This window comes from Haemaphysalis longicornis, unplaced genomic scaffold, assembly GCF_048455015.1.
Source record: "Haemaphysalis longicornis isolate Haplotype H1 unplaced genomic scaffold, Haemaphysalis longicornis Haplotype H1 scaffold_13, whole genome shotgun sequence".
In the NCBI taxonomy this organism is placed as follows: domain Eukaryota; kingdom Metazoa; phylum Arthropoda; class Arachnida; order Ixodida; family Ixodidae; genus Haemaphysalis; species Haemaphysalis longicornis.
Window position 1 is genome coordinate 91,911,754 of NW_027526233.1, and position 13,750 is coordinate 91,925,503.

Below are 13,750 nucleotides of genomic sequence, written 5' to 3' on the forward strand. Positions count from 1 at the left end.
CAGCTGTGTTTACTCTTCGAGCCAGTGTGACAGGATCAGGCTCGGTTGTGCTAGCGTAGCTAATTTAGTGCCTCTAGGTTACGCTGCAGCCACTAAATACCGTAAAATTCCGAGCAAGCGCCCCCCCCTCAGCAAGTCGGAATTACCGGCAAAGTGGAGGGGGGGCGCTATCCCGGAACGGCACGGAAATTCAAGATGGCGGCGACAATTCTTTTACGAAAAAAAAAACGCAGTGCGCGTGGTTTTAAACTTTCATTAGGAAGATTAACTTTATTACGCAAAAGATGTTACTGTTAGTTACTTTGGAAACCATTGCAAAACTTAGCAGCAAAAAAAGAAAAATTGTTCGCAGCACTCTGCTGCCCGTCTTCGGGTGCCACGGCTTGATCTTACTGCTGTTCGTCACTTTCGAAACCATCGAAAGACTCCTCAGAGTCTGTAGCAAAAAAAAAAAAAGTTCGGCGCACTCGTCTTCCAGTCCGCCCCAGTCTTCTGGCATCACGGCTCCGACATCTGCCAGCCCGGCGTGCAGGTCGCCGTCCTCGGAGCTCGAGTGCGTTTCCCCTTGAAGCAGCGCGCCACTGTTTCCTCCGGTACAGCAGCCCACGCCTCGGCAACAAAATCAAGGACCTGCTGCCACGACGGCTTCTTAAAGTTGCCTTTTGGCGTCGTTTCGCCATCGCAGGGAGTCGCGGCAGTCCGGAAGGCGCTTACTGCTTCCGCAGATTCCTCGGGCGTCCTCTGGCCCTCGTTCATGGCGCGGCGCACTGCAACGCCAAACCGCTGCTTCCACCTGCTTATGTAGTGGCTGGAAGCTACAAAGTTACTCAACTGCATGCTGCTTGCTATTTTCACAGCCTCTTCAGACAGCAGCCGGTTGCTAACGGCGCGTCCCGCGCTTCTTTCGCCCTCTCAGAACTCGAACAGCGCATTTTCCACGTACTCGCTGAACACTGGGACGCTGTTGCTTAGCTTCCGTCGAAGTTTTGCTTTTCCGAAGTTTTGCTGAAGGAGATTGTCGAAATTCTTCACCCATTTCCGTATGCGCTTTCGGTCAAGCTTGAACTGTCGAGAGGTCTGGTGCACGTTTTTCCCGTGCTCTCGGTGCCACCGGATCACCTCGGTTTTCTTTGCAACTGTGTAGGAATGCATGACCTACCACCGCCAAAACAAAGTAACAAATGGCGCGTAGCGTTCAGTTGAAGCAGGATTGGATTGGATTGGATTCTTAGACTGGCTCCGGCAAGCCAGTGTTGCCTGCACGCGGTTCGTGATAACTGCGCGGGGGAAGGGGGGGGGGGGGCGCTTTCCCGGAACGGCGCGGAAATTTGAAATTAGCCCTGAAGTGGTGGGGGGGCGCTTGCACGGGTGGGGGCGCTTGCTCGGAATTTTACGGTAAGCTACGCTTCTGTAGTGGTCTTAAGTTACACTCGGCCACTGTTGTTCTTTCCCGGCAGGGAGTGAAGCAGACGTTTTCCACCTTCCGGCTGGTTGAAACAGCCCAGTGCAGGGTATCACGGCACCGCTACTCCGTCTGGGGCGTAAAAACTCGCTCTCAACCTGTCATACAGCCGCACTGCACCCCGAAAACCACGATCTATCGAAAACCATGCGAACGCGACAACACGAGGACACCAAAATGTCAGCGCCCATGCGCCTTCCAGGGTAAACAAATGTGACCTGACGCGGTTAGACCAATGGCTGCTGTGGGCAGCATCCAAAGAGAGAAGAGAGTGCCGATACTCTGAAACCTGATCTAGGGACTCTAGACATAGCTATCCTTACATTTACAGACACTGGTAAGTTGGAACGACGCATTGGAGGTTGGGAAACACGGATAAACGCCTGCTGCAGCTTTGCTCCTGTGCAGACTGCATGGGCACGCGCTTTTTTTTTTTCCCTCAATTTTATACCCTTGTCAGTGTGCAGCAAGAATTTGCTCTGAAAGGGATCGGGGCGCTCCTGTGGTAACTCGGCGGTGCAGTTTTGCTTGTGTGCATTTGTGGGAGGTCTGTCGCCTTGTGAAAACCATGCGAACAATCTCGTTCCAGCTGTTGCCGATGCCATCCGAACAAGTCTGGGACCCCGCGGCATGGACAAAATGGTGAGTGGGCTCTGTGGGTGCGGTTACCCCTGAGGTCGAGGGACTTCGCTACTAGCGTATTGTGATTGGACTTTGTGGCAGTTGTTTTCAGGCATGTGTTTTCGAAGAGCGCACCTTATTTTAACCCTTTCGTCCTTGGTGGTGTCAATGGACACGATCACATAAAAGTTCCTCTAGTGCATAGAAAAAACGAAACCAGAACTACTACTTTTTGGGGGAATTGTTCTTCATTGGTGCCGATTGGGATAGATATCAGTGTTTCATTTTAGTGGAGCTCCACACTACAAAGAGGCCCCAGTGAAGACGAAATTATGACATTTTGAGGCTGAATAAAATGGCAGTTCGAATTTTACTCCCAAGCTTGTAAATCTACAATATGTGCATTTCGAAGCTCATTTTTTTGTAGGTTCATGGGGTCATGAAGTTTAGGAAAATATGCAAATGTGATGTTTCTGCTTGACATAAAAATGTTAATTGCTAGATGTCCTAATTAGTTGCCTCATTAATACGTCTATTGCACTTTCAGCTCTTTTTTTAGAGGGGGGGGGGGGGGGGGGGGGGCCTATGGGACCCTAAAATTTAAATAAACACACAGAAAACATTGTTTTCTCGGTGTTTCAGGGCTGAAAGGGTCAAAGGTGGTGTCAAAATATTTGGGCTTCTGAGGGGGATGTCCTATCTTGGGCCTGCGTGCAAGTATTGTTTCAGAAGCCGGATGTGAACAGAAATACTCAAGCCTCAAAGCATTAGAGCTGTGTTCGTGCATGTTTTATTGCTGACTGAACAGCAGGGCTTGGAATAGCGAGGAAAGGGGGGTCTTTATTTTTTTTTTTTTTTAGGTTTCCTTTTTCTAATACACGAGAATGAGTCACAAAGGAGAAATTTTGGCTGTCCATGGAACAAGACAGCACAAATTGCAAGGTCACAGCTCAAAGCTTCATACCTACCACGTGGCAACTGTTGCTGTTTTCAGTGATGTTTTCCCGTCATTTTTCTCAGCTCTGCGCAAACCATTTTTTTTTATCTGGTCTTGTGTTTATCGACTAGTTGCATGGGTTGAAGGGGTGGGGTAACCCCTGCGCGCCGCCAGGAGTAAGCAGAGCATGTGCATTGACTCTTGAAACAAGCATGACGCATGGCCGAGCGGAGCCAGGGGCTGCATACATCTCGGAGTGCAAAGGCCTTGAACTTGGGCAATACTTACCATTTTGAAATAATTTCTGCAGGAGGATGTTCCTCGGGTATCGCTCCAACGGTTGCGCGTGTGCAGTTGCAGCCTTTGAAGCTGTAGTCTCAGGGTCCCTTTAACGTTGACGGAGTAAATGCTTTGGCGAGTGCGCGGGCACCCAGCCACACGGGAACAGGAGCGGCACGCATGATGAACACCTGCCCGTTGAACGCCTTAGGACACATCTGAGTTTCCACGGTGAATTGTGCATGCGGCTTGTTCTGACGTGCCGGCAGCAGTTCCTCGTGTGGCTGGGGAAGGTGCCGGTTTGAAACTTCAGCAGTGGGCACAGGGGTGGAAGTGCTGTGCCGTTTGTTCAGCGTGATGTTCAGTGGCAATCGCTTTGAGCATGGAGCAGTAGGGACTCGTTTATTCGACTGTTTTTCATGACGGGGTGCGCTCGCGTGAACTCTCTAAAGGACTAATACCCGGAATGTGGTACCGTTCGTGACAATTTCCCGGTCTCTTGGGAGTGACCTTGCGGGTGTGGGTTATGTGCAAGCTTTGCCCCGAAATTGAGCTTCAGCATGCTGCGCTGTGACGCATGAGCCGTCACCAGTCGTCATTGCCATCTTTCCGCTTGGTGTAAAAATAAAAAAAGTAAAATCATTTTACCCCTCAGCATTTTATCTTGTTGCGAGCGCACTTGCTCCTTCACAAGCAAGAGGGGAGTTTCTGTTAAAGGTAGCGGCTATCTGCAAGTTAAGCTCCATAGGCGTGTCTTGCCCAATGCCGCCTTTTCCTTGCTAGGGGAGGGGAGGTACGTCTCCCTCCTCCTTCCCATTTCTGCTACAGTAGGCCCGTTGTTCGTGCTCGAAAAAGCAATTTGATAGACACGGGTACGTTCAATATTTGGACAAGCACAACACAGTTGCGCAGTATTTCTTACTAAGAGATAAGCGTGTATATCACTTAGTCGATAGTGTAACTAATACGCTGCTGATATTTTTTTTCTTGTCCTGTGAATGTGAGCATTCGATTATTTGAAATTTTTGTAGCGTTTACTCAGGTTTTTACTTCAGAATATCTCTTGTTTCCTCTTAGTTTCATTGCCTCAAATTTTTCCTCGCTCACTTTTTTTTTTTTTTTTTTCCTGTGGTCTCATTAGGTGTAGAATAAAGGTAGACCTTCTATCTTAGGTTCAAGACAGGCTGTTTCGCCTAGCTCCGATCTTCTCTTGGCTGTTTCTCGTGGCTGTAATGGTGTTATTTTTTCACTTGTCCGAAGTCTAGTTTGGTGCAGCTGTTTAAAGCATTGCTTTTCTCTAGTTTTTTTCTTGATGACTGCTGTGTCAGCTGCGAGTCTTTAATTCTGGGAACGTATATTTTTCAAACTTGTCGAAGGAGTGGTCTGCTCAGTATTGATCAAAAGTTGAGTAAAAGCCTTTTTTTTTTTTTTTTTTTCATGCGGTCTTGTGTTAATGGACTAACTGCTGCACATGTTAAGGGGCCCCTGAATATATAGTCTTCCGAAGGTCACCATTCCACGCATGCAATTTTCGAGTACATGGTCGAAGAAGGTAGGGCAAATGTTACACCTCTGCGTAGACCATGGGCCATACGAACAAGCGAAAAAGAGTGTTCTCTTCACTTGTTTTCGTGTCAATCATTGTTGCCGTTTTCGGGTGTGACGCAGACTCTATGATGCGGCCAATCCGCTTTTCCGGCTTGGTGGAAATGTACTGGTGGATTCGGCGGTTTTGGCGGCCATCTATGTGAGCACGACATGTTTGTAGGTACAAATGCCCATTGGCGCCGTCTGCCGCACAAGCTTAGCTGGGTTTGTAGATATAACATTTTACGCGCTACGAATAACACTGAAAAGCAGGGTGCGCCTTCTGCGAATGGAAACGCAGAAGATTGTTGGCGTGGTGAAGCGCGGTGTCTGAAAATTGTCGGGAGTGAGCGTGTTGTGTTTGGGGACCCGTGCCTGGCTGCCAAATACTCGTTTTCCCTATTGATGCTAGCATGGCCGACATAAACAGCAGGGAAAACGGGTGGCCCTTGCGCGCCGCCAGCAGTAGGCAGAGCATCCGCGTTGACTGCTGAAACAAGCGCGAGGCACAGCTGAGTAGATCCAGAGGCTGCACACCTCGGAGCACGAGGGCCTTGACAGATGTCTCTTGGGTTTCTTCGTGCTGGTCAGCTCGTAGTGTTCGCAGCGCTTTGAGGCATGCAGAAAGAGCGAAAGCCAGAGGCCTTACAGCTAGCTTAGAGAACGATGACTTGGGTAATACTTACCACTCTGAAATAATTTTTTGCGAGAGGATGTTCCTTTTGTAGCGTTCCAACAGTTGCGCGTGTGCAGTTGCAGCCTACGAAGCTGTAGTCAGGGTCCGTTTAACGTTGACGGAGTAAAAGCTTTGGTGAGTGCGCAGGCGCCCAGCCACATATGAAGAGGAGCGGCACGCATGATGAACACCTGCCCATTTATCGCCTTAGGACACATCTGAGTTTCCACGGTGAATTGTGTATGCGGCTTGTTCTGACGTGCCGGCGGCAGTTCCTCGTGTGGTTGGGGAAAGCGCCGGTTTGAAACTTCAGCAGTGGGCACAGGGGCGGAAGTGCTGTGCCGTTTGTTCAGCGTGATGTTCAGGGCCAGACGCTTTGAGCAGGGAGCAGTAGCGACTTACTCGTTCGGCTGTCGTTGACAGTGAAGCATGCTCCGGTGAACTTGCTTACGGACTAACGGTAGGAACGTAGTATCGCTCGTCACAATTTCCCAGTCTCTTCCAAGTGGCGGTGCAGGGGGATTTGCAAACTTTGCCCTGAAATGCAGCTTCAGCGCACTGCGTTGTGATGCACGAGTCGCCACCAGTCGTCATCGCCATCTTTCCGCTTGGTGTAAAAATGAAAAAGTAAAATGGTTTTGCGGTTCAACCGTACTTTGCCATTTTATCTTGTTGCGAGCGCGCTTGCCAATTCCAAAGGTTACATGCCATGGGCAGGGTTCGCTCAGGTCCTTGAAAACCCTTGAATTTAGAAGTGTCACTTTCAAGGCCTGGAAAGTCCTGGAATTTTTTTATTCGTCCTTTAAAACCCTTGATTTTTCTGGACAGAATCAATGGCCCTGTCTTTTCACAAGAATTTAAAGTCTTTGGCATGGATTTTAGGTCTTAGCAAATGTAAGGAAACATTGTAACGATCAAGTTTCAGTGTATGGTGGGAATTAAGTTTGGTGAATTTTCATCATTGTGAGACAACATTGGGAGCAGGCACTTCCCAATCCAATTCATGTCAGGATGCAATCCAGTGAAAGCCGGCTTCTGTTCTCTATCTTGCATCTTCCATCTAGTCTGTGGACGCTCGCTCATTGCATGTTTGCTATGCCTCATACGCTCCTACTGCGTTTGCTTTTACAAATGGTGGACGTGTACATTGTTCATCCTGCCTTGCAGCAACACTTGCTGATGTAATTTCAGCTGATACTCTTGCTGACAATTCAGGCAACATTAACTAAGTTATGAAATCAAACAGCCCGAGCAAAACACCAAGAAAAAAGAAAAACCTCAAAATACCAACCACGGCATAAAAGATAAAGCTGGGGGAGCATTCACGAACCCGTTGGCGCTTGTCTACCTAAATGTGCACTAATGTGCTTGGGTATTGTGCAATAAAAAAACTTTTGCATTGTGTTTAAAAAGTTGTACTCCCAGATTAAACATTATATGGGGACCTTGAAAATGTGTTTTCGGTTCCTTAAAAAACACCCTTGAATTTTCGCTTCTGAAGCCTGTACGAACCATGCATGGGGCTGTTTCGAATACGGTGACATTCAGGGCAACACCCTGGCACAAGTGAGAGGGGAGATTCTGCTAAAGTTAGTAATCAGCTCCATAGGTGTCTTGCCCAATGCTGCCTGTCCCTTTGGGGGGGGGGGTGTCGCACTCCTCCACCTCCTTCCCCCATTTTTCCCTTGGATTAAGCCCGGTGTTTACACTCGACAAAGCAAGTTGATAGACACGGGTCCATTCAATATTTGGATAAGCACGATGTAGTTGCACAGTATTTCTTGCTTAGATAGAAGCATGTGTATTACCTAGACAATAGTGCGAATGATACGCTGCGATATTTTTTCCTTTTTTCTGTGGACGTGAACATTTATTTTTAATTTCTGAGGAGTCTAGTCAGGCTCAGTTCCGATTACCTCTTGTTTCCTTCCCCTTAGTTTAATTTCCTCAAATTTTTCCTCTCTTAGTTGTTTCTAGAATGAAGGCCTAGCTCATGGTCACTTCGGATGGCTGTGATGGTGTTATTTTAAGTGCAGAGAACTTTAGGCACTCCCCTTCTCGTAGCGCGCTCGCTGGACCCAAATAGAGCAACGGGGCGTCCCGTGGTAACGGCTGTCATTCACGTACCCCAGAGGCTTCGAAAGCCAAGCGGTTCACTTAGTCATAAGCGTTCGAAACTCTCGAACCGCTGCTGCTTGTCATGCATCTCCCCGTTGTTCAGCGCAAAGAGGTACATTTGGGGCAAAATATACGTAATTTATCGGCACCCCCCACGTTCATTTAGTTAGGGACGCTCGTTGGGTTGGTTGTTACGATAGTAAACGAAAAAGGCGGCCGCGCAAGAAAGAAATGGCACGTTTGAAATGACGCAGAAAGGCTGCAGCTGCGCAAGGAAAAAATTGCCGGTTCGCGATGACTCAAAACAGCTCCAACATACGAAATTAAAGCAAGCCCAAAAACAACAGAACTTCCGCTGGCGCAGTTTCAGGCAGGGGGCGCGTGCGCGAGCACTGAGAAGGCTGGAAATTTGAAATGCGTTGGGTGGTAGCAGTGAGCGGATAACGGCGGTATGGGTCGTTATGGCGCATCACTGCTCCGCACTTCCGACAGCTTTTTACAATAAGTGAATTTTTTTTTTATTATTTGTTCGAAGTCTAGTTTGGTGCAGCTATTTAAAGCATTACTTTTCTCTAGTTTTTTCTTGGTGACTGCTCTGTCAGCTGCGAGGCTTTAATTCTGGTAACATATATTTTTCAAACTGGGTGAAAAAGTGGTCTGCACAGTATTGATGAAAAGTTGAGTAAAAGCCATTTGGATTTTTTTCTCTGTTTACTAAAAATGAGAAACTACAAACATACGATGTTTGACTATAGAAATCTGCTCCCAAGCATCTTGCATTGCTCTTTTGGTGTGTGTGTGTGTGTGCGCGCGCGCGTGCGTGCGTGCGTGCTCGAAAGCTGCTCCAGGACTACCCTTTTACTGTGCCCTGAGCTGCTCCAAAAGGCTTATTGGGTGTGTTCAGATAAGGACAGCCAAAGTGGGGCCATGGCCATTTTTTGTTTGAGATGAAACTTTATTATTGTGTAGAGCACTGCATCCACACGATGGAACTGGCATTAGTTTAGTGAGTAACGCCCTAGTTGATTTAATAAAAAATTATTTAGAACGCGATCGGGCCGGGCTACTTTCCACATTGCTCGGTGTGGCAACTCTAGGGACCCGTAAAATGAAGCGAAATTTTTTCCAAATTTTCCTAATTTTTTAAACAAATATTTGCAATCTTTTCTGCTAGATTCTTGAAAATTGAATTTGCAATACTTACATTTTTTGAGAAAATATTTCTCAAACTTAGTAGCGAGAGCAATGTCGTTCAAAAGTGGCACTTCTAAAAAAACTTTTTTTACGCATCGCCCTAAAGTCTAAGCTGTCTAGTTTTTTAGACGTGTTTACGAGGAGCTGCTGAACACCTCATACCCTTTTAAATGCTCTACAAAGAAAAGCTATGAAAATACCGCTTCGTGAAATGTGACAAAAAATGAAAATTTATAAAAAAGGTCCACATTTCGGCGTCATTTAAAAAAAATCATGTTTCTCGATTTTCGCGATATTTACACAAAATGGCACTCATTTCCCGAGTATTCTAAAAAGCTAAACATTTGTTGCATTATTTTTGTTCTAACTCGGAAAAATGAGGTCACATTCAACACATTTTTTAATGTCCGATCAACGGTTGAGTAGCAGTTCGCAGTGAAAAAAGACAAATAATTATGGCTATTTTTTTACATTTTAGAAAAATAAAGCGCCTGATATAAAGAAAACTGATCATGGTGTTCATATGTACCCATTGTTCAACTTGTTAGTTGCGGTAGGCATGAAAATAATTGTGAGGTTTCTGAGCTTGTTTCTCCCACCACAGTAAGGCTACCTTTTTATTACTTTATCGCCTTGCCCTAGCTGTGTCATAAACCCATATGTTTGATTTCTGACGCTGCTTAATCGCACATTATTGGTAATTTACCCCATTTATAAGCAAGTAACCTCGCTGCTGGCACTGAGAATAGGACATGCGATCGTCATTGTCAAATGTGTGTTTCCGTTCTACTTGGTAGATGCGAAGCGCTAACTGCAATACAACTTCGTCTTCCCAACTGTCCGTCTTTCAGGCTCCCGGAGATAATGAATTGATGTGCTTCTTGAACATTTTGTTTTTAGCTGTTGGAAAGATAAACTTTTGTCCCACTACAAAATCTGCCAACCTTTACTTTGGACACTTCAAGGTTAAGGGGAAGGTGCAGCTTTCTAGTTCCAAGGCCCTTCAAAGAGTCGACACATAGAGGTGAAAACCGTCACTGCCTCACTGAGTCCCAGTTCAATGTTGTGTACCTTCAATTTATTTTGTTTGATTTCGCTATTTCCGGGAGGATACGGTATGCCGAGTACAGGCGGGACATTTTTGCTTTTCTCTTGTTTTCCTCAAATGTGGCGATATCGCCATCGCCAAAATATAGCATGACAAAATTCACTTTTGCAGGATGCTGTCCACGAACTATTTCGTACTTTTTGTGGCTTCGCTTGAAGGTAAACGCAAAATATTCACAGCAGCTTGATGCTTCACAAGGCTCTCCACGCCATCGTACGCACTTTTGTCATGTCCGGTTCCAGAGAAAAGCCACTTTGTCACCCTAGTGACCCGACATTCACTTCTGCGCACCTAGAGGAACTGATATTTGTTCTTAAATTGAATGGCACCACAGTTATTTATACACATTATTAAAGCGCATATTCATGCATGCTCTTCAAGAAGTCGCTTGATTTCGACCAACCCCAAGCATGCATGAGCCGATTCAAGACTGTGCTCCCGCAAAGAGTCGTAGTCTTTCTCGACATCGCAATGCATGTGAACACACTTTTTTTGCCTCTGCGGTCAATGGTATCCTCTACCTTCATCGGAAAGTAATTCCCACAGCACAAGCAAAGCTTCTGACCACTGTTTGTCGGATCTCGAAATCGGATCTCTTGGAACTAGAAAGCTGCACCTTCCCCTTAACCTTGAAGTGTCCAAAGAAAAGGTTGGCAGATTTTGTAATGGGATAAAAGTTTTCCAACAGCTAAAAACAGAATGTTCCAACAGCTAAAAGAAAATGTTTAAGAATCCCATCTATTTATTATCCCCGGGAGCCTGAAAGACGTACAGTTGCCAAGACGGAGATGCTTTGCAGTTAGCGCTCCGCATGTACCAGGTAGAACGGAAATAGGTACACATTTGACTATGACGATCGCATGTCAAATATTCTCAGTGCTAGCAGCAAGGTTACTTGCTTATAAATGGGGTAAATTACCAAAAATTACACCATCTTCCCGCGAGGGGAACCATGGGTAGATGCAACGCATCGGGGGGGGGGGGGGGGGGGGACACGCTGCGTAAAATGGAAACATAACAACAATTGACATGCTAACATAACGGAAACGCAACGGAAACCAACATAGTCTCCATTCAAATCATCGGTGGTCATCGGATGTCATCGGCGGAACGACTGAATGGAGCGGCGCAGTTACCGCGTTTATATGTAGCGGAATGAGAAGGAGCAGCGCATGTGCATGTGTTTAACCGAGCGCTAATGCGCGCTGACACACAGCTGGCACGGCGACGGCAGCGAGCGCCAGCGAGCGCTAAACGCAGATGGCGCTGCGGTGAGAGCGGAGTTAAGCGCACAGCTGGCGCGGTGAGGAGAATGGGGGAGAGACGTGCGGACTACGCCGACTACGGTGGACAAGGCGAGTTAAAGAGATGCGCCGCATCTAATAATGTGTGATTAAGCAGCGTCAGAAATCAAACATATGGGTTTATGACACAGCTAGGGCAAGGCGAAAAAGAAATAAAAAGGTAGCCTTACTCTTTTGAGAGAAACAAGCTGAGAAACCTCACAATTATTTTCATGCCTACTGCAACTAACAAGTTGAACAATGGGTAAATATGAATACTAGGATCAGTTTTCTTTATATCACGCGCTTTATTTTTCTAGAATGTAAAAAACAGCCATAATTATTTGTCTTTTTTCACTGCGGACTGCTACTCAACCGTTGATCGGACATTAAAAAAATGTGTTGAATGTGAGCTCATTTTTCCGAGTTAGAACAATAATAATGCAACACATGTTTAGCTTTCTAGAATACTCGGGAATTGAGTGCCATTTTGTTAAATATTGCAAAAATTGACAAACATGATTTTTTTTAAATGACGTCGAAAGATGGACCTTTTTTCCAAATTTTCATTTTTTGTCGCTTTTCACGAAGCGGTATTTTCATAGATTTTCTTTGTAGAGCATTTAAAAGGGTATGAGGTGTTCAGCAGCTCCTCGTAAACACGTCTAAAAAAATAGACAGCTTAGACTTTAGGGCGATGCATAAAAAATATTTTTTTAGAAGTGCCACTTTTGAACGACATTGCTCTCGCTACTAAGTTTGAGAAATATTTTCTCAAAAAATGTAAGTATTGCAAATTCAATTTTTACGAATCTAGCAGAAAAGTTTGCAAATATTTGTTTAAAAAATTAGGAAAATTTGGAAAAAATTTCGCTTCATTTTACGGGTCCCTAGAGTTGCCACACCGAGCAATGTGGAAAGTAGCCCAGCCCGATCGCGTTCTAAATAATTTTTTATTAAATCAACTATGGCGTTACTCACTAAACTAATGCCAGTTCCATAGTGGGGATGCAGTGCTCTACACAATATTAAAGTTTCATCTCAAACAAAAAATGGTCATGGCACCACTTTGGCTGTCCTTATCTGAACACACCCTATTAAGCCTGCTTCCACCCCTGAGCTCAGCTCATGCAAGTTTCTTGATTGCGTACTTCTTTTTTTATGTTCCGTAGGCTTAGCTCTCTGTATCAACATTTCGTTAGTATAATTTAGAAACTATTTCTTACATATTGGTTTATGTAAAGAAATATTTGCCTACGCATTGCGTTGGTGAGCCAGACGTGAAATTGTACCAGTGCGGCCTTTTGTTCCGCATTGAGGTCCGTAAGCATTGCGCGGATTTTTCGCCATCTTGTGAAACCTGCCCTGTGTGGTTGTGGCTCCTGTGTCCCAGATCCAGGCTGCCAATGGCGACGTGACGATCACAAATGACGGCGCCACCATCTTGAAGCAGATGCAGGTGCTCCACCCCGCCGCAAAGATGGTACGGCGTCTCCTACTTGTCACTCACTTTCTGTCCCATCTGCGCCGAGTGCTTTTTCAGTGCTGACGGGAGCTGTGAGCAACAGTGATTGCGTATTCAAAAGGACGGCGTGCCTTGTAATAAGCTGAGTGCGTAGCTTCGACAACACGTGAGGGTGTGCTTGTGTAGTGAAGTAGCTGTCGTATTTGCCAACTATTTGTTGCACAAGAGGGCGGTGTGCTTCATTTTTTTAACAGCAAAGCTGTTTAGCATTTTCCATATGGGCAGAAAAGTACCTAGAAAGTACCTAGCACTTGTGAGTGCGTGCCTCGCGACAACCGCCCAGCGTCCCCTGTTCATGTTTGCCAAGCCAAGCATGCTCAGTTGGGAAGATTGGCCGAAAACAAAACTCCAGCGTTCGCCGTAATCATGGCAACCCTTGTTCAGAACAAGAAAGACATGTTATAGCGTACACCACTACAAGATGATGTCCAATGATTATCTCTTCCAAAAAATGGGGGTAGCTCACTCTTACAGCCACGATGGAATTAAAGGCCGTTGGGGAAGCGAAGAAGAAGCACATCGGGCGCAATCGTAGACTTGAACCATCGTGAAGGTTGCGTACAGCTGTGCTGCACATTCCAGCCTTATGTGTCAGTGTCAGGGTCCTTGTTTTTCTCTCTCTCTCTGGCCCAGTGGTAGTTTATTATAGTGCTACTGTGGAAAGTTGTAGCTCCGAGTATCAGTACGGCCTTGTTTTAACGCAATTGCTTTGTTCAAATTGCCACTTTGTTCAGCTTTTTTGGTCCAAAGTACGGAGCAGGGAGAGCAACCCTACCCTGCTTTCAACAGAGCACGCTCGGAACATTCAGCTTCTAGTGGGGATGATTTCATTGTGGCAAGGGGTTGTTAACTGTATGCATGGGCAGCTGTTCGAGTTGCTCTGAGAGAGAGCTGACATTTATGCCCAGCGCTGTCAATTGTTGCTTTGTCAGGTGCCATGTGCAAACTGTCTCGTACCAC

General features: G+C 46.1%; 1 protein-coding gene across 1 annotated transcript in view; it reads left to right on the forward strand.

Annotated features, from left to right (window-relative positions):
• Positions 1-13,750, forward strand: part of Cct4 (chaperonin containing TCP1 subunit 4) — a 34,032-nt gene that overhangs the window by 3,739 nt on the left and 16,543 nt on the right. Inside the window, exons 2-3 of the mRNA XM_077694918.1 lie at positions 2,052-2,104; positions 12,659-12,748. Of these exons, the coding sequence (XP_077551044.1) occupies positions 2,052-2,104; positions 12,659-12,748 (143 nt within the window). The remainder of the gene's footprint in view (positions 1-2,051; positions 2,105-12,658; positions 12,749-13,750) is intronic.